The sequence below is a fragment of the Pseudoliparis swirei genome, chromosome 2 (assembly GCF_029220125.1).
Source record: "Pseudoliparis swirei isolate HS2019 ecotype Mariana Trench chromosome 2, NWPU_hadal_v1, whole genome shotgun sequence".
In the NCBI taxonomy this organism is placed as follows: domain Eukaryota; kingdom Metazoa; phylum Chordata; class Actinopteri; order Perciformes; family Liparidae; genus Pseudoliparis; species Pseudoliparis swirei.
The window spans coordinates 10,494,997-10,521,955 of NC_079389.1; the positions used below are offsets into that span (position 1 = coordinate 10,494,997).

The following is a 26,959-nucleotide window of genomic DNA, read 5'->3' on the forward strand; positions in this document are numbered from 1 at the left end:
TATATTCGTTTGAGATCGCCGTCTGTCCGCTTCCCCAAAGCTATCCCAGTGTCGTGAAGTAGACTCAATCAGCTCCGCAGCGAGCGATTGGTGCGTTCAAGTGTCACGCAACACAGTCAGCGGACGTGCTGCCGGATTCCCGACGAGGGATTTAATCAAGGTGAATAAAGCATGTCTGCGTCGAGCCACTCACATTTCCTTATTAACTGACTTTTTATTTAATTTTTTAATTTTTAATAGTTTTACACATCTCGCTGTTAGATTATCGCAGGAATAACCCACAATGACCAACCGACCAGGTGAGATATGTCTCCTTTGATTCATTATTATTAAAACACTCGAACAAAAGGTTCATCTATTAATTTATTTTTTAACTGAAATTTAAACGTAATTTATATGGAAACGCTTTAGAAATGTACTTCAAACAAGACCAGACGACAACATGTTGGAAAACTACGCCACCTGCTGACAGTTTGATCGCCTGTCGTCGACCTCCGGGAAGTATAAATAAATATTATTCTGTGACCTAGTATTCTGATGTTTTGTAAGTGAAAGAAAACCAAAGCATTCGTTATAGCTTGGGGCACTTACCAACTATATTCCTGTATGATATTTTAAGGCTACAGTTTGTGTTGCTCTTGGTTTATATTTAATTATTTAGAGGTGTACTATCTTGTCCAACCAGTTATATATATTGGTATTCCAATACAAGGCAATTCATCAGAACTACATACTCCAGAATTACTTAGATGTTAAGTAAAAACAGCCTTCAACAGCTTTAACAAAAACTGAATATCATAACTTAATTAAGGTATGATTCATTACATACATTTCAAAAGACATATTCATATTACAATCTATCAAAAAGATGACTCTTATGTCTATTTTCCTCTGTAACAATACATTTATAAACAGGTTCATGCTCACATCTCCGGTATGGAGCAGTGGTGTCATCATATATAAAGAGTTGGTGGCGCCATCTACTGGCCAGTGTCAACAACGTCACTTGCAGTCTGGACTACATGTGACATTATGAAATCGTCACACACACGTATTACTGTCTCACACAAAGAAGCTGCCAAGTCGTTTTACCCGATACTAATAAATCAACTTCAGGGCAGTGCTGTGATATACTAATGTCTCAATACATGTACTGAAACATCCACTTAGTTAAACACAGGATGCCCTTGATTCTCCTGGATATGAAATGATATATTTACTTCGATCAGTTTCTTTCTGAGTGCGTTGAACACAGTCAATCCACGGCATCGGGCCTTTGTGAACTGTTAACTTGTATGCCGCCGGTACGGCAACGATACAGTGTGCGCGTGTGTGTGTGTGTACGTGTGCGCGCGCACGTGTACTGTCCGTTATTTTCCGGGTTGTGTGTCTCATGTCTTGTTCTGCTGCAGCCGCCAGATGACATTTGTCCTGAGGAGGTGAGGTCAAATTTGACTATCTCACTCTCTCTCACTCTCTCCCTCCCTTTCTGTCTCTCTCTCCTCCCCCCCCCCTCTCTCTGTCTGTCTGTCTGCTAGAGAGGCGTCTAACTAGCGCAGAATCATCCTCATCATGGCGGATCAAGGCGAAGCTCCGGCTTCTGTCCTCCACCCGCAACCAGCGCTGACAACCAGCTGGCCAATTACCAGGGAGTCGTACGAGCTGCAGGAAGTCATAGGTTAGTACCGGGAGACGTGATGCGGGCTGGAAATGATCACTGAAAGGCATTCCGCCGCGGTTTGTCAGCCGGGCATGAAGATGAGGGGGCCTACCGGCTTTTTAAAGAATACAAAACGTTATATATCCAGCAGCCTCCTGCTGTGCTTTGCAATGCGGATGTTACCAGAGACATGCGGTCCACATCAGCTTTGTGTGTGTGACCCCGATTCAGTCAAATCTGGTGAAATGCACCTTACTGCGTTGCACGTGGTTGTAAATGTCACTTTCAACTCAGTGCGATCTCAGCCGCCTGGATGCCAGTTTATGGCACGTGTCCAGTTTATTAGCCATTAGTAACACCGTGTTGTTCCACTTGTGTTATCTGTGATGCCACTTACACGTAGTTACTAAGCTTATCCCATCAACTCAAGACAAGTGGGCGATGGTTCAAGTGTAACATGCACTTTAATAGGCTAATCATTCTACATGTAATACTGTTTATGGTCATTATAGTCATTATTATAATTGTAAGGAAAAGTATTTTAACATCACTAAAACTGAGTTAAACCTAAATAAAAAGTGAGAGACTCGACTCCTCGCAGAGCTGTAACTAACTATTATTATTTTTTAAATTTGATTTAACTTTGGTTGTGGTTTTTTATTTATATTATTATTATTATTGTATTCATTACTATGCATACTTGTTCACATGAATCATTTAGTCTGTTGATCAAAAAGTCTCACAACAGAAGATTAAAAATGTGTCTTTAACGTCCAACCAAAAGTCTAACAAATATATTTAATTCACAATCAGAGAAAAGCTGTAAGTCTTTACATTGGAGAAGCTGCAACAAACACATTTTAGGATGTTTTCCTTCATGACCTAATCGACAACCCTAGTTGTTGTTGATTCATTTTCTGTAATAGATTTACCTTTAAGTTCTTACAATCACAAAAGCCATGTGTCAAAGGCACAGTGAATTTACACAGTTTAACTGGTTTATAAACGGAGCGAGAATAAACCATTTGACAACATGTAGTCTCTATGTGTTCAATGCAGGTTGTTATCATGATTGACCTTGTGGTTGATGTGTTTTCGGTATTATAACTTGGGAGACTGTGTACGCGTCTATACATTATGAAATAGTTTATACTGTAGTATCTTCTGTGGTATTTTCTTTCTGTCATTCAGCTTTTTTGAAGTAGGCTACAAAAAAGTTCCGTGTCCCAGCATAAATCACATAGAGCTCAATTCCAGTTTTATCACGAATCGTTTATTTTTAGAAATATACATTTCTAATTAACCCAATAATGAAAATCTCAAATGTACTGAAAAGGCCCAAAAGGAAGTTGTCTGAGTATTTTTGCCACATGCCTGCACAGTGCAGATGAGCACTAGTCCTATCATTACTGATCCGAAGTAGTGCCCCAGCTGTGTGCTGCTGCCTGCTGTGAGTTGGTGGGAGCCCCCGCCCCCCCTCTGTTCTCGTAATCAACTAATAAGCAGTCAGATCTCATGTGTTCTCTCTGATGATGGCGCGGCTGTGTCCAGACGCCGTCGTGGTAGCTCCGCGGAGATTGTGCGCTCTTTTAGTTTTTGTGTTTATTTTTAATATTTTCTTTGCCACAAACACATCGGCACTAACAGCATACGAACGCAGCACACTTTTGGACATAAACTTTTGCGCAAAACAAGGGTTTTTGTCCACTTTTTCCATCGATCCAGCGTGGCCGGCAGAGATCGTACGAGCGAACCACAACAACAACAGTGGAGCCGCTACTACGGGGAGACGACGAAAACATCGAGGGAAACGGAGCGGAATTCGGAACAGACTGAGAGTTCAAGCCCACCGTCCACCTCTGCCCAGCATCCTTCTTGCTAACGTCCAGTCTCTGGAAAATAAGCTGGATGATGTTAGGGCAAGGATCAGATTCCAACGGGACATGAGGGACTGTAACATCTTTTGTCTGACGGAAACATGGCTGACCCCGCTGGTGCCGGATCGAGTCATATGCCCAACCGAGTCCTTCTCTGTTTTCCGTGCAGACAGAACGGAAGAGTCTGGTAAATCTAAGGGTGGAGGGGTTTGCTTCATGACTAACAACAAGTGGTGCAACCCCAAGGAACATTAAGACTCTTTCTCGCTCCTGCTCGCGAACCTGGAACATCTGACGATCTCATGCCGTCCATTCTACCTTCCCGGGAGTTCAGCTCGGTCATCACCACAGCCGTCTACATACCACCACAAGCGGACACCGGCGTAGCACTATCGGACCTACATGATGTGTTATGTCGGCATCAGAACAAGTATCCCGACGCGGCTGTGGTGGTGGCTGGGGACTTTAATAGGCAAACCTAAAAAGTCATGCCGAACTTTCACCAGCACATTACGTGTGCTACCAGAGGAAAGAACGTTGGACCACTGCTATACGCCATTCAAGAGAGGCTACAAGGCTGTCTCTCTCCTCCGCTCGCAAATCGGACCATGCCGCCATTTTCCTGCTACCGGAGTACCAACAAAGGATAGCACGGGAAGCGGTAGTGATGAGGACGAAGCGGTGGTCTGACCAATCAGAGGCTGAGCTACAGGACGCTCTGCGTGTCGCCGACTGGGACATGATCCAATCCAGTTCCAGTGACGCCAGCGAGTTTGCGGACGTAGCAATGAGCCTCATAGCAACGCTTAGCGGACACCATCGTCCCCACGGTAAAAGTTAGGGTCTTTCCTAACCAAAAGCCGTGGGTTGATAGATCCATCCGTGAAGCTGTGAACGCCTGCATTGCTGCCTATAACTCCGGTCTTGTATCCGCAACATGGACGAGTACAAGGCAGCGGTCTATGGACTGAGGAGGGCGGTGAAGGAGGCCAAGAGGAGGTACCGAGACAGAGTGGAATCACAGATGGAGCAGCGCGACACCAGGCGCCTATGGCAGGGGCTACGGACTATCACAGACTACCAGAGCAGACCCGCGCAATGGTGAGTGCCGACGCATCCCTAGCGGACGACCTGAACTCATTTTATGCACGGTTTGAGGCTAGCAACAACAGCGCTAGCTCGCCGCTAACAACAACACCGTTAGCGTAGCCGAGGTGAGTTCTACCGCTGGGGATGAACACACACTCTCTGTGACCGAGCACAGTGTGAGGAGGGCTCTGTTGAGGGTGAACACCAGGAAAGCTGCAGGTCCAGATGGCATATCTGGGCGAGTACTGAAGACCTGTGCTAACCAGCTAGCTCCAGTGTTCACCACAATATTCAACCTCTCCTGGCTGAGTCCGTGGTCCCCGCCTGCTTCAAGAGATCCACTATTGTCCCTGTGCCCAAGAATGCTTCTCCAGCATGTATGAATGACTACCGACCGTGGCCCTCACCTCGGTGGTCATGAAATGCTTTGAGAGGCTGATAAAGGACTACATCTGCGCCTTCCTCCCTTCCTCCATGGACCCGCTGCAGTTTGCTTATCGCCCAAACAGATCCACGGATGATGCTGTCTCCCAGGTACTGCACACCACACTCTCTCATCTGGACAGCCAGAGGGGGCTATGTGAGACTGCTGTTCATTGATTATAGTTCAGCTTTCAACACCATAGTCCCTCCAGACTGGCCGGCAAGCTGATTGAGCTGGGACTGAACACCCCTGTGTGCTTGGATCCTGGACTTCCTGACCGCCAGGCCACAGGTGGTCAGGGTGGGCAGACACACCTCAAACCCCTCACCCTGAACACAGGATCCCCCAGGGTTGCGTCCTCAGCCCCTACTGTACTCCCTGTACACACATGACTGTGTGGCCAGGTTCAGCTCAACACCATCATCAAGTTTGCGGATGACACAGTGGTGGTGGGCCTGATCTCCGACAACGACGAGAAGGCCTACCTGGAGGAAGTTGCTGATCTGTCACTCTGGTGCCAGGACAACAGCCTCATCATGAATGTCACCAAAACTAAGGAGCTGATTGTGGACTTTAGGAGGGTACAACAACAGAGGACGTACTCACCACTGGGGATTAACGGGACTACTGTGGAGAGGGTGAGCGGGTATAAATACCTGGGAGTCCACATCACCGAGGATCTGACATGGTCAACAAACACAGACACTCTGGTGAGAAAGGCAAGGCAGCGCCTCTACCACCTCAGGCAGCTGAGGAAATTTAAAGTTTCCCAGAGGATCCTTCAGTCCTTCTACTCTGGAGCTGTAGAGAGCGTCCTGACGGAAGCATCACAGCCTGGTTTGGCAACTGCTCCGCTCAGGACAGGAAGGCTCTGCAGAGAGTAGTGCGTTCGGCTGAACGCACTATTGGAACTACACTCCCCACCCTGCAGGACTTGTACACCAGGAGGTGCAGAACCAGAGCCGGCAGGATCATGAAGGATCCTCACCACCCCAACAACAGACTGTTTCAGCTGCTGCGGTCAGGCAGGCGCCTCCGTAGTCACGCTGCAAGAACAGAGAGACTGAGACGGAGTTTCTTTCCTCAGGCCATCAGGACTGTGAACTCCGACCTCACCAGGACCCCCACATAGACCCACACAACTGCCCCTCTTAGGCACACACACACACACACACACACACTTAGTGTAAATATTGTACTGTAAATATTGTGTTGTTTTTTATTGTAAATAGTGTGTACTTGTTGCCCTTGCACATTCCTGCTGAGCATTGCCACTTTCATTTCACTGCACACCCTGTGTGTGTATGTGACAAATAAAATCATCTTGAATCTTGAATCTTGAATCTTATCTACCACTAACAGTTGGAAAGCAATATCCTGTGTGTCACAGCTTCTTGATGTGAACAACTTCCCCACTTCAGCGTGGCCTGATTTGCAATGACCCAAGTAAACAACCCGTCACACTGCAGACAAAAAAGTGCTGTACTCAAAGTCAGCTTATGTCATTGTCAGCCAGCACACATGCAATATGAACACAATAAACACAAAACCAGAGGAACAGAGGGCCAGACAAACACCAGAAAGCCACAGCGTGATGCTCAATTGAAGAGTTAAGAGATAATATGCTTGCAGCTCTGAGTGCCGTGAGTCCCTCTTTGCTCCTAACCACTTGGTCTGTACTCTGTTGTGCCTCTGATTCCAGGCAGCGGGGCCACAGCTGTGGTGCAGGCAGCCCTCTGTACCCCCAGACAGGAGCGCGTCGCCATAAAGAGAATAAACCTGGAAAAATGCCAGACCAGCATGGATGAGCTATTGGTGAGTACAATAAATACAGGCTTATTTTCTAAGTGAGTGTTTTTGTATTACTATCTAATGCTGTACTGGTACCTCTAGTGTGATACATGTTGTTCCATGTATTTCTGAATCATGATATTTATTCATACACCTCAGAGATTATAATACTGAATACCTTTCTGAAAGGTTGTGTACTATGTTGTAATATGTCCCATTACTATGACTTCTTTTGGATTGTTACAACAACAAAAACAGGTTGTAACTAAAAGACTAAAAGACTGATGGCAAAACAGAACTATTGAAAAATGTGTACTATCTGAGAAAAATGTGCAATATTCCAATCTGCGCAATATCCCCACATAACCTTCCCCTACCTCTGAAAATGTGCAATATCCCCATATAACTCTCCCCTTTCCCATCTTTCTGTTCACAAGCTAGGAACAGCACTAGCCTATTTATTTATTAACCTCTGCCCTCTCCTTTTTTATGTCGATAACCTGTTTTTTAAAAACTGTACATAATGCTGTATATTCTACCACGTTATGTTGTGTGTTTTTATATTTTTTCTTATTATTCTAGTGTGTTTGTACCTCTGTTGACTCGGAGAGCCCTGCAAAACAATTCCAATGTGTCTGGACTGTTGGTCTAGGCACACATGGCAAATAAAAAACTTTGAACCTTGAACCTTAAAGACAAGTTCACTCAAATCTGTCCATTCTAACACATTTTGTCATCCGGTGGTTTCTCTCTCACAATAGAAAGAAATCCAAGCTATGAGCCAGTGCTACCATCCCAACATTGTCACCTATTACACCTCCTTTGTAGTGAAGGATGAACTTTGGTTAGTCATGAAGCTTCTGAGTGGAGGTAAGCTGCCGGATCCTACCTGTGGCGTGATAATACATGAAAGCTCAGTGAATGTGATGATAATACATGTTTCATGCTTTGATCTGCTGATGACAATATAACAGCTGTCTGGGTTTTAACTCCCTATTACTGGATACTTGTTTCAAATGCAAATTGCAGTCACATACTGGATGCTAATTGTCTTTTGATTACGTTAATTACCATCATATACTCAAATTATTGTTGAAAAGTTTTCTTTGCATGAAATAATAAAAAAGAGCTATCTCTGGAGCAATTAACCACTGGCTACATAGCCTAAAAACATCCGATCTAAATCTGTAAAAAGTAAATTTTCAGCAGAGTATTTAGACTGGCTTTATTTAAGTCATAAGGAAACAGTAGCACAGTCTTGGTGGCATGTTATTGTAAATAGCACTTGTAAAAGAATCACAGCAGTGAAGGTCCCCACTTTAATCTTCTCTCTTTTACGACAAACAATTCACCGAAGCTGAATAATTAGTGCTTGGATATTGATCGTGTGATGATGTGTAACATTGCAACTGATTTGTGTTTGTCATTAATATGTGAAGAATAAACATAATGTTTGTGTTGTTCCTTGGTGTCTGTTTAGGCTCAATGCTGGACATAATTAAGCACACAAACAAAGAAGAGGACAGAAATCGAACGCTCGATGAGCCGATAATTGCTACTATATTAAAAGAAGTTCTCGAGGCCCTGGACTATCTGCACAGACATGGACAGATTCACCGGTAACACTTAAAACTTTTAACTGGTTGATGATTCGTTGAGTAGTTTATTGTAGGAATGAACAAACTCATTTAAAGACAACTTAGCAATGACAATCCTAGTTGAAAATGTACAAATGTATAAATATATAACATGGTGGCACTCTCTGGATAAGAGAACAAACACATGCCTGTAGTTATAAGAACATGTAAAATGAGAACCAATCGGGTAATTATATTTATTGGCAAGCAGCATGCAGTGGTTGTGTTCTCTGAACTTCCTGCATTTCAAGGTCACTGAGAGGCTCAAACCACTCCCAGCCCCTTGGGCAGAGTTCCAGATGGTGGTGGGCTGTGGTGGGACTCATTTACACGAAGGGAAGAATCAATGCTGCTCCACATGACTTTCTTGTTGGACTGTGTTTGTGCTTTGTTGATCTCAGGGATGTGAAAGCTGGGAACATACTACTGGGAGAAGATGGATCAGTTCAGATTGCAGGTGTGTTAAACGTGGTCCTAAAATATGTGAATTAAGTTCCATCTTTTCGGCAGTCATGCTGTTAGTTGCATTAACGTAAATAAAACCGCGAGCGTAACAGAAAGAGAGGAACTAATGAAGAAGGTGATCTATATTTAGATGAGGTTACCTGCCACACATGAAGGTAGTTTGACACTGAATTTCGAATTTACGTTCATATATATTGTCTCTTTCATGTTTGATGAACAAAGCCTGGAGTGCAGTCGTGTTTATTTCGACATGCGGGTTCAATTTGGGCATGAACGTTGTGTTGGTTGTTTATCTATATTTTCAGATTTTGGAGTAAGCGCATTCCTAGCCACAGGGGGAGATATGACTAGAAATAAAGTACGAAAGACCTTTGTTGGCACGCCATGCTGGATGGCGCCGGAGGTGATGGAACAGGTGAGTCATAAGCTGCTGGTGACATCATACAGTTCATCATATCTCATCAATCAATTTCTTGATCTAATTGCTATTAGTTTATCTATTTTGACACAAACAACTAAAATTAAGAGAAACACATAAAGCCGACAGATTTAACTGTATTTGATATCCCAGATTATTGTAATTCTAAACCCACAGGTTCGAGGCTATGATTTCAAAGCAGATATATGGAGCTTTGGAATTACAGCCATAGAGTTAGCAACAGGCTCTGCACCCTATCACCGCTACCCTCCCATGAAGGTGAGTATTCTGGATGTTATTTTCGGGTGTTATCGGTGTTTTGTCCGAATCACAACTACAGGACTGTCTCAGAAAATTAGAATATTGTGATAAAGTTCTTTATTTTCTGTAATGCAATTAAAAAAACAAAAATGTAATGCATTCTGGATTCATTACAAATCAACTGAAATATTGCAAGCCTTTTATTCTTTTAATATTGCTGATTATGGCTTACAGCTTAAGAAAACTCAAATATCCTATCTCTAAATATTAGAATATCATGAAAAAGTATACTAGTAGGGTATTAAACAAATCACTTGAATCGTCTAATTAACTCGAAACACCTGGAAACACATTTTCAAATGTTTGATTTTGTTTTGCTGTTATAAATCTTTTTTTTTACTTGGTCTGAGGAAATATTCAAATTTTATGAGATAGGATTTTAGAGTTTTCTTAAGCTGTAAGCCATAATCAGCAATATTAAAAGAATAAAAGGCTTGCAATATTTCAGTTGATTTGTAATGAATCCAGAATGCATGACATTTTTGTTTTTTTAATTGCATTACAGAAAATAAAGAACTTTATCACAATATTCTAATTTTCTGAGACAGTCCTGTATTTTACTTTCACTTTCTCCAACATGTCTTTTACCAGCACTCTCAAAGGAAAGAAGAAAGCTGCGACCATGAACTCATAGCTTCCTAAACTTACCTCTAAAAACATGAATACGTGACACATTCTGACTGGCTTCTTTTGCATCAAATTGGGAAACTAAACAAATAACCAAGAGGCAACCTTTTATCTAAATAAATCTGCTACTTTCACTTTCTCCAACATGTCTTCTACAGTTTCCTGCTTTTAGTTTATTTTCCTCATCTACAATATTTGTGTTGCTGCTTAATTGTACGGGCGGCTTTGAGAATTTTGTTTTGTGTCTTTTAGGTTTTAATGCTCACTCTTCAGAATGATCCACCCACTCTAGAGACGGGCGTAGAAGACAAGGAAATGCTAAAAAGATACGGCAAATCGTTTAGAAAGCTAATAACTATGTGCCTTCAGAAGGATCCTGCCAAAAGGTCAGCACCACTTTCCATATGTCAACCAAATATTTAGCTTGTTAAATATTTAAATTGTGATCAATAAAAAGTAGCTGGTTAACATTCAGAGAGAGCTGTGTTGGGATGAATTTTCACATTTCCTTTCTCTTTAGGCCAACAGCCGCAGAGCTTTTGAAGTGTAAATTGTTCCAAAAGGCCAAGGTATCTGTTGGATCCATCTTTGCAGGTTTTGTGTGTTTTGTTATTTTGCTTGTGGCCTCATGCCAACTCCAACAATGATTTAGCCCTGTATGTTGAGATTTTTTGCTAATGATGGTTATACGTAGTTTGATACATCAGCCAACATACAGTAAAAAAGTCGACACGACCACTGTATTTGTCATACAGTTGCAGAAATACTGATGGAAAAAGGAACACTTAAATCTTTCCATCAATTCTATATCTTCTGTTGCTGTGTTCGCACTACGAGCGTCATAACAACAGGCTCCAGGTCATTTTCAGTGGAGGCCTTAGTCACGAAGCTATAAAGTGACCCTCAACACTTGTTGCTGCGTGACGGGCTACAAATATAAGTTGAGCTGGTTTCAACTTTTTCTGCTTCAACAAAGTGGTGAAGCGTCAAACAATCATGTCCGAGCAACATTGTTTATATTCAAACTGGTTTAGTCACTGGAATAACTTTAACATTTTGAAGATAAAATGTAACCTTCAAACTTTATTCAACACCATTTAAACCTCAAAGCGAAAATATTTTTTTCTTTAAACATTTTTGGTTTTGGATTAGTTGTGTCTTCTCAATTCACACATTTTAATAATGAGATTTTGATTTGCATTTTTCTCTTGCAGAACAAAGAATATTTGGTTGAAAAGCTTTTGTGTCGCGCACCAAAGATCTCCCAGAGAGCCAAGAAGGTATGTTTACACAAACAATCCCTGTAAAATACCTCCGTTATTGACTAAACATGAAGAAATTATGTTGCATTTACAGTCAACACGAGCTAGGCACTCTGACTTTCTTAAGTACCTTAAACACTTTATGCCTGTTGTGTAGCACATGTATAAATATGGGCCACTGCAGCAGGAAAGTCAAACGGCGGACTTACATCTTGCATCAGTAGCTCTCAGCGCAGCTCTCTGTGAGTGCCGCACGAAATGACAAACAGGATTAAATTAATTGATAACATTAGGTATCACAAAGGAGCACTTTATTGCCCAGGTTACTTGCTCAGTTGCCCCCTGGTCACAGTTTAATGGGAGGAAGTGCAGTTTTCAGGCACAGCTGATATTGGCTTGACATAACAGTCCGCCTGGATGCCCGGGACAGGAATGGGAACAGAGGGCCATTGGCGGAAGGCAGAGTGGCCACATGGAGAGGTGGAAATTCACTGACTGCTCGGGAGTAAATGGAGGGCATGCTGGATGGCAGGGCTCCTACTGTGTGTGACGTTAATGCGACGCACAGACAGGACAGGGTGTCAATAAAGAAGGAGACAACTGTTGTGGGAGTGGCACAATGTGGTTGAGGGTTGTTGACGGGTAACGTGGTAACGACAGGCATATTTTGCAGTCACTACAATGAATGGATAAGCACTTATTGCTAATTTATTACGTTTTGTTAATACAGTGTATGACAGCCATCACAATGTGGACTGTATTTACAACGCTGAATCAAACGATGTGAAATCTAAAATGATGGCACTTTCCCAACATGAACAATTAGTGAATGCTGACTGTACATTACATTTCTACGTGTGAAAAATAGTCAGCCTGCACAGTGAATACAACCAGCTAATGTCTGATTGGGTGGATGAACTGTACGAGCCACAGAGTCAGTGTCCTTATTGCTTGTTTGACCTACGGAGTCTTCCACATTATTTATTCAGCAAACATTACCCAAAGCTTGCAGAGACAAGCAACACTGCAGAAGCAGGGTCACCTCAGGATGCCATGACATCTTTATATCAAGAATACTGCAGCCTCTCTCTCGTAAAATATTGTCCAGTTACTCCCAAACTCTCTTGATCTATTTGAACTGCCCCTTTTGCCCCTTTTTTCCTTGGTGTAATTATTCTGTTCCTGTAGTTTGTTTGTGTGTAGAATTGCATGTGTTTACATATATGATATATGCATGGCGCACACACACACTGCAGCTTTCAGTCCTGATTTCTGTCCTTGGCTCAGTCCGGATAATTCTGCCACTATAATGCATAAAGTTGGTGCTTTGCGGTTTGGGTCTGAGTCAAGTGATTTATTAACGAGTATTTTAGCAGGTCGTGGTTTGACTCAGAACGGTTTTAGTAGGTGCAGGTATTTAAAACCCATCAATAGTGCAGGTACCAGTTACTACCAGCAACTTTTGCGAACATAACCATTTTAATGTGGAACAAACTGAGCTGGACTGGACTGCTGATGGTAAATGGAACCCAACTTCTCCTTGAACATACTCCAGTGAATGAAAAGGAGATGACAGATCCTCCAGTCAGCTGTCACCAACAAATTAATTTGAAATGAATACTTGTATGAAAAGGAGGGATAAACTAGGAAGGGCATATAAATATGAATGTCAAAAAAGATCATGTTCGTAGTAATTACCTTCGCATTGAAAATGCGGAAGATTATGTTTTGATCGCCGTGTATTTATTTATTTATTCATTTATTTGTATGCGTGTTACTCGCATAACTAAAAAAATATTAAACCGAATCGCATGAAATTTGGTGGGATGATTGGTTATTATCATTGGTTATTACCATTTGATTAGATTTTGGGATTGATCGGGTCAAAGGTCAAGGTCATGAAAAGGTCAAAATCTTCTTTTTACCATAGCGCGGTCAATTTATATCCAATTGCCATGCAACTAATGCCAAAATGTTCATAATTCAATGCCCACTCTTGTGATATGCGAAGGTATGCGCTCTACCGAGTGCCCGTTCTAGTTTAAAATGAGATTATGAACTGCAGGGGCATGTGAGTTGAGTAACCAGCAGAGGGCACCCTGACACCCACAATATTGTCTTAATTGTTTAAAGATTAGGCATTTTGGCTTACAACCAATGTGGGCTTGAATAAATGATTTGTTACTTAATGAAAAGTTGGAACTTATAAGAGGATTGATATTGAGTCAACATGTATGGTAGAGTGTACACATTATGTTTGACTGATGTAGTTCTGTATGGAAGGTGCATCAGTTATTGTTCTCTATAAATCCAGACATCAACATCGATCAACACTTTTACATTCTGAGCAATGTTTCTATTCATACTCGAATACATGTTCATACATTTACAGTGAGTGGACTGTATATCTGTGTCTGTTTGGCTCAAGGACCCTTGGCAGGAATGAAGGAACCGTGACTCTATGACAGTACCACAGCGTTCGTGCTTCTTTAAGTTGACCTGAGTGACGGGGCATTTGAACGGTGCTCGTGTGGCTTACAGTTACATGTATGCTGTGTTTCCTGTAACACTGGTGTTCTCATATCTCATCCTGCATGACTCGTCGCCCGTTTCTTGCCTTACGCACGACTCAAGACTGTAGAGCTGCAACACGTGACTTACCTTCTTTCTGCTGGTAACATTCAAAGTCATGATTTATAGAGTCATAAATTCTACCCGTGTACTGTACTGAACTCACTGTGCTGTACCCAAGCTGAGGCTATTCAAGTGGTTTCTATTGTGGTACTGAGCAGTCAGTTACTGTCAGCAAAGGGTAAATCACCAATGTTGTGATGACATGCATACCAGTAACCTTTGAAAATGAGCCAATAGTATGTACAACCTACAATATTGTTCATGTTGTTCAGAGAGATTTTAATTATTACTACGTAACAATTTTTTTTTTTTTTAAATAACTTTTTTATTAACAGAACACTTTATTTTTCCGATGTATTCTACAATTTTATTATGTTGCAACGACAAATGTTTAATAAAAAAATATATATATTTGTAGATTTTGTGAAAGAACAATATGCTCAATATGAAAAGATGAAGTGTTATGTCGCTATAACAAGACAATATTTTTGTAAAAATGAAATCCTTTGGTATGTAGTAATAACGAGAAACTGGCCATATTATTTGGTGGCATCAATATGTAGCAGTCAGATTTATTAAACCGACTAAGTGAGTTGAATGTGGCTTTGTGATGTGTGAATGCACTTTTAATGTTGCCAACATGCAGCTGCAGTTGCCAGTTGTTGTTCTCATTGAGGGGATCCTTTAGTTACATCAGCTCATCACGGGGGTTCCGGTGCTCTAATTTAAAATCTTGTAAAACCTCAGAGAATCATGGGTAAACCACAATGTACATACGTGTTCAGTTACAAACTATGAATGACGTCATTAAGTGTGCTGGCGGTGTGTCCCGGTCCAGGTGAGGAGAGTCCCGGGCTCCAGTGGCCACCTGCACAAGACAGAAGATGGAGACTGGGAGTGGAGCGACGACGAGCTGGATGAGAGCAGCGAGGAGGGCAAGGCGGCGGTGAATCAGGGCAGGGTAAGTGGGACTCCACCAAGGGCAGCCTCGGCAGTGGATATTCTTTCATATTTTTATTTTATCGATTCAGTTTCATTTGTCATTGTCACATAACGACAACGTACACATTTATATTCAGACTTTGAGTTATTACGGTGTTATTACGTACTGTTGCGCGTCTAACCTGTCGCTCAAACCATTCTGTAGCCTCCCCTCTGTCTTTGACCCTGTACATTCCTTCCCTCCCTGATCAGAACGTTCTTTTTGGAGAGCAGGTGGCTTTTCTCTGCCTTACATAAGGTCGCTTTAATGAGCTGGAAGATTTTGAGACAGGAGGGAGTAGGCAGCCGTAATCAAAGAGCCCTTTGATAAAGATCCCCAGCTTTAATATATGATGCAACAGATCCTATGTTACCAGAAGTTGTGATTTAATATGATTTAAACTGTTGATGATAGTATTTTAGAAGGATGGGTTTTTAGTTTCCTTTCTTCGATCACAGGCTTTTTTATTTATCAGAAGTGAAAAGTAAATTTCGACTTAAACATGGAGAAACAGATATATAAAAATTAAAGTGTACACAACAAGTTTTTCCTCTTTGAGAAACTGAAAATGGCTGTGTGATATGAAAATGTAAATGTGTGTTTGATTTCTCCCTCCAGTCACGAAGGGTCAGAGATGAGGCCAAAGATGTAAGTTAGCACTGTCATATACCAATTTTAAAATGCAATTTGATTTATAAATTTTTTTTTTGTAATTTGTTGATGAGTCAAATAGAGAAATAAACTGTACCTTTCTGCTGCTGTATAACTTGATAGCATGGCAGAAGTGTATATTTGGAAATGCAATTAGATTGCCTACTTTGGCTGCAGCTTGTCTAAGAAAATGAAATAAATTTTGAATTTTTATTGCAACACACACAGTTGTATGCAGATTAATCAAAACAGTCAAGCACCTGTTTTAGAGAGTCTAAAAAAGCCAGCAAAGTGCTCCTCATTGATAGTTTTTAGATGACTTTCTTATGTAAAAAAAATATATATATGATATATCTTTTTTTATTCATATTTCTTCTTTCCAAGGATGTAATATAATGTTCACAATAATGCCTCTCATTATGTTCCTCCTAGAATGAGGAGAATGTCAACAATATCTCTATTGAAGGGTTGTCTATTCAGCATCCCCAGGTGAGGGATTCAGCAGCAGCACTAATTTGTCATGATTCAATGACCTTGATGCCACAGTGATTGTCTTTGTGTGTTTGTTGTCATCCATGGGTGTGCAGCTGTGCTTGTGTGTGACTGTGCACGCGTGTAAGGAGGCGGTGCTTGTGTTTGAATCTTGGTCTCATGGAAAGATGCTCTCAGCACTAATCGGAGTAAACGGCTGCCTGCCTGCCAACGCGGTGCCCAGCTGTATCCCATCTCAAGACTCACTGCCGATGCTACCTATTTACTCAGTTTGAGGTGTTTTCTAGTTAGGATATAACACTGTCGTTTCTTCTCCCTGAAGTCCATTCTTGCCGTACAAAGAGACAATTTGTAAAATGGTATTGGTAACGGTGATAGAGTATTGTACAATACAACTTTATGTATTGTAAAGATGTATCAATACGAATATTGGATATCCAGCCAACGCTGGCTCACTGAGCTTAAGTATTGGTGACAGTGTGATCTAGCATTGGAAACCATTTTCTTGATAAATACCAGTATATTTATATCTATGTATTTATTTGTTACATTTTGTTTTACAAAGTTACTGGTGTTGTCACAATGATAAAAGAACGATCTCCGACTCTTCCACACAGAGAGGCATCCAGCTTCTTAATTAACCACCGATATCATAACCGTACTCTGTATCCAAAGCCCCGGTATCGCTATTAGGGCAAAAAGTCAGATCCCTGCACCCCTTATGTATTGCTCCTTTTCTTTTCCCGTACAACTTTTCCTGCAGCTGCAACAAACCGGAGACATTTTCCAGAAAAACAAACCACATGGGCCAAATGAGCCGTCGCTGAAACATTTTCGGACTATATTTTGGTCTTGCAGAGCCTCTTGCTATGCAGTACAAGCTGTGCGCAAAGCTTCTTTCTCTTTTCAGTTTAACATTTTTCGGTTTGTCTGATCTCTCAGTGCATCAGTGTGCCACGTAAACTGCCTCCTCATCAGATGTTTTCTCATGCAGGTTGAGCCGTTTGGGAACTCACCCAACATGCAAGGTGCTTTGAACATGGTGCTTCGGCTAAGGTGAGACACACACTTCTTTTCAGATTGTTTTCTCAGTCACCGGTTGATACACAAGGCGATCCTCAGAAAAGCTTGAATTGGATCACTCATGGCAACAAAGCATTTCTAAATCGCTGTTTCTATGGAGTAAAAGCTGAAATGCAGAAAATGACTTATTATTGTTCTGCATGCATCATCACTCTGCTTCGTCGTAAACATGCAGGCCATTAATAGACCGAATGGTCTTTGCCTGCTAGGGGGGATCTGGCATCGTCATGGATCCTTTCGTCTCCCTTTGCCTCACCGGTTGTGTCGTTTACACTCCATTGGTTCTCTTGCTGGGCTCCACAATCTGCTTTCCTCCTTTCATGGCACCCTTTGCTTCTTGCTTTAATTCCCCAGACAATGTTGTTCATCACGGAGATATTGTCATGGCAAAGTGGTGGCTTGTGATTTGGCCTGAGAATGATCAATATAGACACTTCCTGTTGGAAGACAACAAACTAAATGTAGCTCCCTCACACTTACATATGTAATAAGGGAGTGCAGGGCAAGTGTACGAAATACAATACCCTTTTATTATATTAAATATATCATCTCTCTGAATAAGTCAAACACACCAATTGAGAAAGAGAGAGGCCATTTTAAGGGTTGCAACACACAGACAATGGTGCATTTGTTGACTGGCGTTGCTTGTAGTTCCCCTGTGAACCGACATCTGAAGCACTCTGCAGCCAACAGCTTTGTTATTCTAACATGATGGTTACAATTAAAAGTTTTGATGGTCTGAACTTTTTAAGTTTTTTTTTTTTTAACACAAGATGAATATTAAATATGGTAATATCAATTACTACTCTGAAAACATAAACTCTCATTGAATGAATACAATATATCCTGTTAACTTCAGAACCAGCTTGTAAAAAGGTGTCAAAGCAGAGTTGGGTGGAACATCAATTAATCTCTACAGAGGAATGCATTCACTATATTTAATATAATCCCAGAATTAGGCTGTCTGACCATCTTTCTGGTCTGTCAGCTATAATATTTAGTATGAGAGATGCAAACATGGGACAGATGCCTTCTTGGATGTAAAGTCATGAAGCCTGATTACATTTTTTCTTCGATTTAAGAGGTTTTCAAAAGCTAATATATGCCCTGTTGGAATACCAAGTCCTTCCACTACACACTCTTCTTGGACATAATCTCCAGTCTGACATACGTAAGTGATGTATTTCTATTATGCTTTATACTCCAATGTTTTAATTTGGTTGTACCGGCTCCCTGCCCACCGGTCCGTGCGTATTGTTCCCATGCACTCACCAACAGCTGTGAGTACTAACAATAGCCATGCTCGTTGTTTCCGGTCGTTTTGACAGGATTACGTTAATAATTTTGGGGGACGTGGCTTCGGAGAGAGGCGGCCTGAGGAGACGGGCTGTCAGCGCTTCCAACTTGACGACTTTATTGCTAAATATTTTACAACTTTTGGATCTTTGGAGCGGCCTGGTTTCTCTGCTGTTGCCAACCCCAGCTTTAAATGATGGCGCTATGCCTTAATTTAAAAGAAGAGTGTTCAAAGATAAGTATTTATTTAAATGTCAGTTGTCAGGTGAGATATATTACGAACACATTGGAGAAAAACACAACAATTAACCACCAGTTGTCAAAATTCTAAAGTTAAATAGTGAATCTATGAAAATAATTGTATCTGAGAGAGCAAAATAAACAACTAGTTTGTTTCCTCTCTATTCTAATAAGTGAGTTTAGCTCATTAGCATGCATTTATGGTAATACGATTCCCTCTCTAGCGGGAATGGGCGAACAGCAGCAGCATGATTGGATATTTGTCAACATTTAGCTTGGAACTCAGTCAATCTTCTTCTTTTTTCACAATGGCACAGAGGTCTCCTGAGTATTGTCAGCAGTTTGGAAGAGTAGTTCAGTCTTGCATAATGCTTGCTGTTGGTGCATTGTCATTGGAGCCTAAATCTTCAAAATAGCACAGATGCAAACTGAGTTCACTGAGCAGTTCAGTCTGAAGGGGACATTTGCTTGTTTTATAAAGGTTATTTTCTGTAAAAGAGTAACTAGAACTATAACAAATGTCATGGAAGCTCCTGAAACGGCTTTAGAGCGACGTTAGTGGAAGCAATGTCACACGTTAGCCTGGAGTGTACAGCCTCCTGCCATCTCACTGTTACTACAATAACAAGTCCATGAACCCTCAGCGGTTATCAACCCTCGGGATGCGCTCACAATTAGTTCAAATTAATGAACTGGATGTGACCAGCCAACTGTCTTTCCAGTGCCGAGGGGCGGCTGAAGAAGGGAAACCGCTGCCTCAGGCAGGATAAGCAAAGATACGATCAGAGTTGAGAAGAAAAGTGAACATAAAGACAAAACAGGACACAAAGAACACTCCATAACAGGACTGGACCTCCGATATCACTAATTCATCCCTGCCTGAAAACCTTTTAAATTATAGTTTTTTGTTAAAACCACACTTAGAGGATTCCTATTCAACAGCCTGCCCTGCACACTCTCTAATACACCCCCCCTAAAACCTGACTATGCTTTATTTCACGCTTTGGCCGTTGTATGTGCCCAATGCATGTCCACCCTGTCATGTCACCAACCCAATGCATTTAGTGATACCAGTTGGCTCCACTGCCAACTATGTGAAAGCCAGCAATGCTTGTCTGTAATGTATTGACAAGCCATACCTGGTGTACACCCCCCTCCTCATTCCCTCCCAGTCTCCATTATGTTTGCCAATTAAATGTTTATTGACGCCGTTACCTCAAATCACAGACCTGTTTAGTGGTGAATAAGCAGTATGATCACGCTGTACCTTTTTTGCTCACCATTATTTGCTATAAACCTGTCTTTGTCCAGGATTATACATCTTCATCTCACAGAGGCAGGCCGGTTCACAATGTATAATGTGTGGGGATTAATGCTAATTTTACTGCTGTTGAACTAGAGAAACATTGACTCCTTAGAGTGGTATTTAAAAAGGTTGCAGATTTTGGGCATGATTTTGATGCTCTTTACGTACATGTTGCCTTGACAGCCTTCCCTCTGCTGGGAAAAGAGATGCTGTTCACATCCATCTGCTCCACTGCTGCTCTGCTCTTCACTCTGATTTGTTTCTTTTTCAAAATGAAACTCTAAAGTTGATTCACAGCTAAGCTGATGGTAACTAGTCACTCCCACTGTGTTGTATCTGTGTTGTATCAACGTTCTACTCACATCCTCATTGCAGGTATGTCTTTCCTTTTGAACGTGTTAAATTGTGGCTCTAATCTCAACTGAAAGAGGGTTGTGGGCTGGCCGTGGTATTTATTGAACCAGTCTACAAACCTACGAACGAAATCTTCTCCTACCACACTTCTTCTGAGCAGGACGAAACATCCTGCGTTTATTACTGCTACTCCCCCGTCACGCACACATTTTAAAGCCATATTTCAAATGCAAGTGATGCAAATGAAAGCAAGCTGATGCTGAAAAGATGCATTGATGCAAGCTTGATTGATACCTGCCTGTTTTTAATTTGACTGTGTTCTAGGGTTAAGGATTAGTGCCACCTCGAAGCTGCAGCTACATTATAACAAACATGTCAATCACAGTGAGTCACATTTAATCCTCACAGAATCTAAGAGCCCATCATCTGAACAGTTAAATGCTCAGAGAAGCAGATGCCAACATTTCCTGCAGTTCTTCATGTACAGTTGTCACGAGGGGGGCAAATAGGGCAACACGGGGTGGACCCAAATGCACCAAACAACACACAGACAAAGATTGTGACAGGCTGGTGTACAGAGTGGAGCAAACATGTCGCAGTTATTATTAGATATTAGATATTTTCCCAAAACAGCGTCTGAAGTAGAGCAAATATGGGATTACCATTTGTCAGGCGAACACAAGCACAACTCAGTAAATATATCAGTGTTAGCAGCATGTTCACCACATCAAGTGATGATAATATGTCATGTTGTGTTTACAGCTTGTTTCCACTGCCCCCAAGTGGACACAAACAAAATTCAATGAATGCAGGATCTGCGAGTTCACTGAAGTCATTTCCACTCGGCCCCTGTGTCATGGTGTTTCCTCATGTTCTGCAGCTTCAGTCATGTCTCTGCTTCCTTTAAATGGCGCTGCTTGTTTTTGCTGCCACAGGAGACCCTTAAAAAGTCAACTGTGAATAGAAAGATGCAGAGCTGACATTTTAGATACTCCTTGTGCAATGATGCCCTTTTGACTCTTCTTTCAGGAACTCTAGAAAGGAGCTTAATGACATCCGGTTTGAATTCACGCCCGGGCGAGGTAAGAGCTCTGCCTATATGGATTTAAATGTGCTGTTAACCTTGCGATAACGTCTTTGTGCGCTATGAATTGTTGTGTGGGCAATGGCAGTGTTTGTGCTCTTGACAGGATCTAATTTAATATCTCAAAACTAACACAATGACCTGCAGGCCTAATATTTGCCAATGTTTCCCTCACTAGACACAGCTGAGGGCGTTTCCCAGGAACTGTTCTCGGCCGGCCTGGTCAACGGGCAGGATGTTCTTATTGGTAATGTTAGACCTTTTTATTCTGATAAATTGTGTCGTCTGAATACATATTTATCTAAGCCTAAGTACCGTAAAAATGCATCACTTAGAGAGTATCAGCATTTTCCTAGAAATGCCATTATAGTTTTATTTCATTTGGTAATTCCATATAATCTGACATACCTGAAATTTATAGAAATTACATTGTATCAAAAATCTGATCATATATATATATTATGTATATTTTTTTACAGTATGATGTTTAAATATCCAACTAGCTGCTTCCATATCTAAAATTCATGACAAAGAAATGATGGTATAACAATTTCTAAATAACAACCCCACGAGACAAACAATGTTCTAAATTATAATTTATTGATTAATAGGCTTGAATTGAAGATGGCGGAAACTCCACCTTCTTGGCCGGTGCCCTGAGGAATGGGAGTATTAATATGACTGGAGGGAGTGGGTTCATTTATTATAAGAATAGTACAACTGATAATATAAACTTCCAGATCATACATGCTAATTGCAGGGAGTGGTCAGATATTCAGTAACATATTTCTTCTATCATCTGAAATCCACCTCTATTTCAAACCCATCTTCTTTATTCCATTCTTTGTTAGTCACTTAGTTAGTTCAATCATTACTGTAGTTCTCCAGATTCTTAATATATAATTTCCATCTGGACTAGTTTCCATCTTTGCTTTCATTACAGAGTTGTTCTATTGAAAAGAAAGAAACTCTATAAACTTTAAAAAAAAAGGTGTTTAATAATTTGCATTATAAAAGGTAATTAATCTGTATTAGTTTCCCCGGAGTTCATCTAGCACTGCAAGATTAATTTTAGCCTTTCATTGTTTTTTAAAAGTAGTTTGATGTTATTTGAACGTCATGTTATTGTGTGCCCTCCCTCTACATGACAGTTGCTGCTAACCTTCAGAAGATTGTAGATGACCCAACTACCTACAAAGTATTGACCTTTAAGCTGGTGAGTTTCCAAATGATGGATGGCGGGTGATAACCCTCCTGGGTTGGTTCCGGTTGACAAAGTCAAGCCGTAAATGGCTTTTTGATGAAAGGTCAAAGGAGTAATGTGAGTGCTGGAGTTATTAGAAAGGCTTCAGCAGAAACCAGCTTCTGTTGACGAAGGTCTTTAAGTTAATGAAACCCAAAAAATATTTTAAGAATGTTTGGTTGGTGTTGCCTAATCGGGATGGGCAAAAAAAATATTGACTTAAGAATTACAATTCTTAGCCTCTATGATTCTGGATTGTACCTAAATAAATTATGTAGGTGGAACAACAGAAATATTACTCAACCATGAAAAGTACAGCGCGCAGCCAATGTACAGCAAAAAAGGCAAGCGTTTGGGTGTATTTTGGGATAAAACAACTTAATTATTTGTATAGCATGACACATGTGACTGTTTTGTTTTTAAAAACTCTCGGATTGGGTGAATAAAATAACTCTATCCACACACTGTCATCTAAAACACTTCTTTTTAAATGTAACAATGGAGTTCCCTCCTACTGACATTGCAGAGAGGCTGTTCTCCACTTTTGTTCAAAACACAGACTAAGTGCTTGTCGCTTATGTGCCATTAGACAAAGTCACCGTTGTATGAAATTAGAAAAACAGTGACTATTTTGGATTTGACACAACTATGTAAGTTCTGCTTTAATTGACCTTTCTGTAATTGTGGGTAGACAACATCTGTGCTTTGGGTCCCAGTGCTTTCCAAAGGACATTTCTCCATGTTTGCCTCATCAGCAGCTAGTGACTGTTGCCGGACGACCAGTCTCTGGAGAGGCAGAGTGAGGGCAGTACGGGGCATCACGTAGATGAATGGGCGTGCTGCCATTTCCCTATGCTGCTCCACTGCAGATGCTGTAAAATCCTCACTGCGGCTCAACTGTGCCTTTGTGAACCAAGAGTTACGAGTGCAGTGTCACAAAACACAGGGAGTCTGAATAATTACCCTCCCTCGCCACAGAAACTGTTCATAACACTTTAGGCAGGCAATTTATGGTGTTGGTACTATAGCAACTTAATGACTGATGCGAACAAGAGGTCACCAATAAACAATGGAGCTCACACAGAGTGACCTGTTTTCACAGTCCCTCCATGTGGACCTCTCCGTCTCTCCCCAATCAGGTGTGAATTGCAAGAGGCCGGCAGGTGTTAGGGCTCCCATTCACACTGGCTTTTCGACAAGGGAGAGCTGGATGAAAAAGAAACACTTCCATAGACAGATCTTAATGCACACTGCCTTCAGCATGGCCTCTGCAAATAGCATCTGAGCCGCCTAACAACGGGGTGAGATGCAGGTGCCGGAAGGTTCAGCGGCCGATAGAATAAATGTTGTGATTTTTTACTGGGAGCTGGTGCGTTAGAGGGATGATGCACCACAAGGCCAAAAGTATGTAGACACCTCAGCATAGTTCCAGCACGTTTGAACATTATCATGAGTGATTGTTGAACATTTTATTGCAACATCTTGGACAATAATTTGCTGCAATAACAGGATCCATTCCTGGGTTTTACCCATCCAGCCACAGGGGGAGGGAATATGGGCAGAGATGTTGGGTGATAAGGTCTTCTTGCAGTTATTGTTCATCCCAAAGGTGTTGGATGCCACCGAGGTCAGAGTGTTGACCCAGCCAGTCAGCTTCTTCCACGCCAAACCAGGAAAACGGTTTCTTTATGGACCTCAGTTATCACATTAAAACGGGAAACTGCCTTAGCCAAACTCTAGTCAATAAAGTTAGAATCACAATAAACCATGAAAAGCTACTTACACATATTGTTTATACATAGATTTAAGTGATAAGTGATAGAAATGTCCAGATATACAGAGACAAACACTTCGACTTCATAATATTTTATTTAAACTTTTACTTCAACTGCATAATAGTAATATTGTGACCTAACATAGCACACAAACAGATTTAATCAAACAGATTGGCTATTAGCCAGATGTTACTATCCACTATCTCTTTACAATTCTAAGTGTGATTTTATAAACACTTTAGAACAATACAAATTTGCACAGCCTAAAAACTATAGTTCACAATACTTAATTTCAGTAATAATTGGTATAATGTTATCAATTATCAATTATAACTAATACAATAATTGTTTTCAAATGCATTTCATGCTTTAATATTTGTATTTAAAAAAAGGCAAAGTACGTTCCTAGAACAACTGAGCTGTTTTTATGAAATGTTAGTTAACAGGAGAACATTTGTGCATTTGCAGAGGATTATTGTTCTCAGAAGCAGATTATACGCATTTGAGAGGAACACAATCAATATCAGGCGTTGGCTATACAGACACACTATTAGATGGTGAGATCAATGCAGTGTATTTATTTCTTTGTATACGATTTGAGTTTGACAAATCCACATTTTGGGAAATAATAAACTTGTTTCAGTCCCTTGATTAATCCAGGCTGTAACACAGCATTGCTTCTGGAAATTTTGCCGGATTAGTTTTGGAGAGCGTCAGGATGCGAAGTGGCAACGTGAGCCATAACCACGTCTTCCTGCTCATCAGGCTTCTGGCTGCGACGACTCGGAGATCCCTGACGAGGTGAAGCTGATCGGCTTTGCACAGCTGAGTGTGAGCTGATGGCCTCTTCGTGCCGGTTGCAGGTGAGACAGTGGGGAGACCGTTCAGACAGACTGAGGAACATACCATCACTTCCCGAAACATCTTCACCCACCACCCTCCCTCACTCCTTTTCACCTTCCCTGACCCCAAGCTCGGCCACCGCCCCACCTACACCTCCTTAGCGCCAACTTACCTGCTTACTGTCCCCTGACCTTTCACCTGAAAAACATTCCACCGCCTAGCGCTCAGAGCGGATCAGGAGACAGCCCAGGAACTTAAAGATGCACTCAGGTGGTGACACAAGGTGATTAAGATGTAGCTTTGAATGTGTTCTTTTTATTTCTTTTTTCTTCTACTTGTTTTACGTCACATTACCTTTGTGTTCAGCAAAGCTCTCATTGAAATGAGAAAGTATTTTTACGTTTCTCATGCCGTTTTGTTGCCATAGTGAAAACTATTTGACTGGCATCTCACCAACACACTCGATTGTGATGTTTCCCGAAGGTCTTTTGGCTGAATGTTATATTTAGTTAATTTATGGGGGAAAGCACATTTTCACAACAACATAATGAATGTCTAAAAAGAGAATGAGTTGTATTTCTGTGTCAAGCTGCCATGTGCTTGAGAGTGGAGGATAAAAAAAGAAGAGACCTGGATGCTCCTGTGTTTAATTTGCTGCTCTTCACAGTGCTAAAGCTTCAGAGATGTTAGAGGTGCCTTGTTCATTTTTCTGTGCCTAAGAAAGTAGACAATGAGTGAGCATACACAAAGAGCCGAACCTGCTGATGACCATTTCAGTTCTAATCAAGCATTTTAACTTAATGAGACGAGCTACAATGCACTTTTGGGCTGAGTGTGTGCACCCAATGAGCAAATGCTTAGCCCCTGGAGACGAGTTAACGTGTGTGCTTTTGTCATCAGACAAATACAACTGAACAGAACCTGCAGTCATGTAATCAGCTCTGGTCGACTTGTCTTGAGACGACAGGTTCATTGACAAAACCACAACCGTTTGATTTTCTTGCACTGTCCTGCTGCACTACAAAACCCTTTGTTTCCAAAAATTTAGTACTTAATTAAATGTACTGTATGACAATGCATCTGGGGATGAAACCAAAAGGCAACTATTGAAAGGGTGACAAGCCATTTGTTTGTCCAAAAATGTCCAGCTTTAAATTATTTGTAAGTATTGAAATGGTAAATATTAACTTCTACTTAATTCTTTATTATGAAGTAATTTATTGTGTTTTCTATGTACAGTATGTGTCCCATTTCAGCATATAACCCCTGTTCCCTCTCTGTAATCAGCTGATGTCAAATTTCTGACGAAAAGCCACAATAAAGAATTGCTATTATTTAAAAAAATGTGTGGTCTTTCCTATTAGCTCTCAGCGTCATAACATACTCAGTCATAACTTGGTACCAC

The 26,959-nt window shown here is 41.2% G+C and overlaps 1 protein-coding gene across 6 annotated transcripts; it reads left to right on the forward strand.

The window, feature by feature from the left end:
• The first annotated feature begins 74 nt into the window (after positions 1–74).
• On the forward strand, positions 75–26,892 carry stk39 (serine threonine kinase 39). 6 transcript variants are annotated; one of them, XM_056424100.1, is made up of 20 exons: positions 75–160; positions 241–299; positions 412–1,678; positions 6,753–6,865; positions 7,603–7,711; positions 8,322–8,460; positions 8,880–8,935; positions 9,249–9,358; positions 9,539–9,640; positions 10,562–10,695; positions 10,830–10,878; positions 11,524–11,589; positions 15,044–15,166; positions 15,806–15,835; positions 16,271–16,327; positions 17,325–17,386; positions 21,639–21,691; positions 21,872–21,940; positions 22,845–22,909; positions 25,477–26,892. In XM_056424100.1, exons 3-20 carry the CDS (start codon positions 1,573–1,575, stop codon positions 25,549–25,551), a joined length of 1,518 nt encoding a protein of 505 aa, XP_056280075.1. In that variant the 5' UTR covers positions 75–160; positions 241–299; positions 412–1,572; the 3' UTR covers positions 25,552–26,892. The 6 variants fall into 6 exon arrangements, with proteins under 6 accessions (XP_056280075.1, XP_056280084.1, XP_056280111.1 ...); XM_056424109.1 differs by having other exon boundaries at positions 1,539–1,678; XM_056424117.1 differs by having other exon boundaries at positions 85–160; positions 262–299.
• The last annotated feature ends 67 nt before the right edge of the window (positions 26,893–26,959 follow it).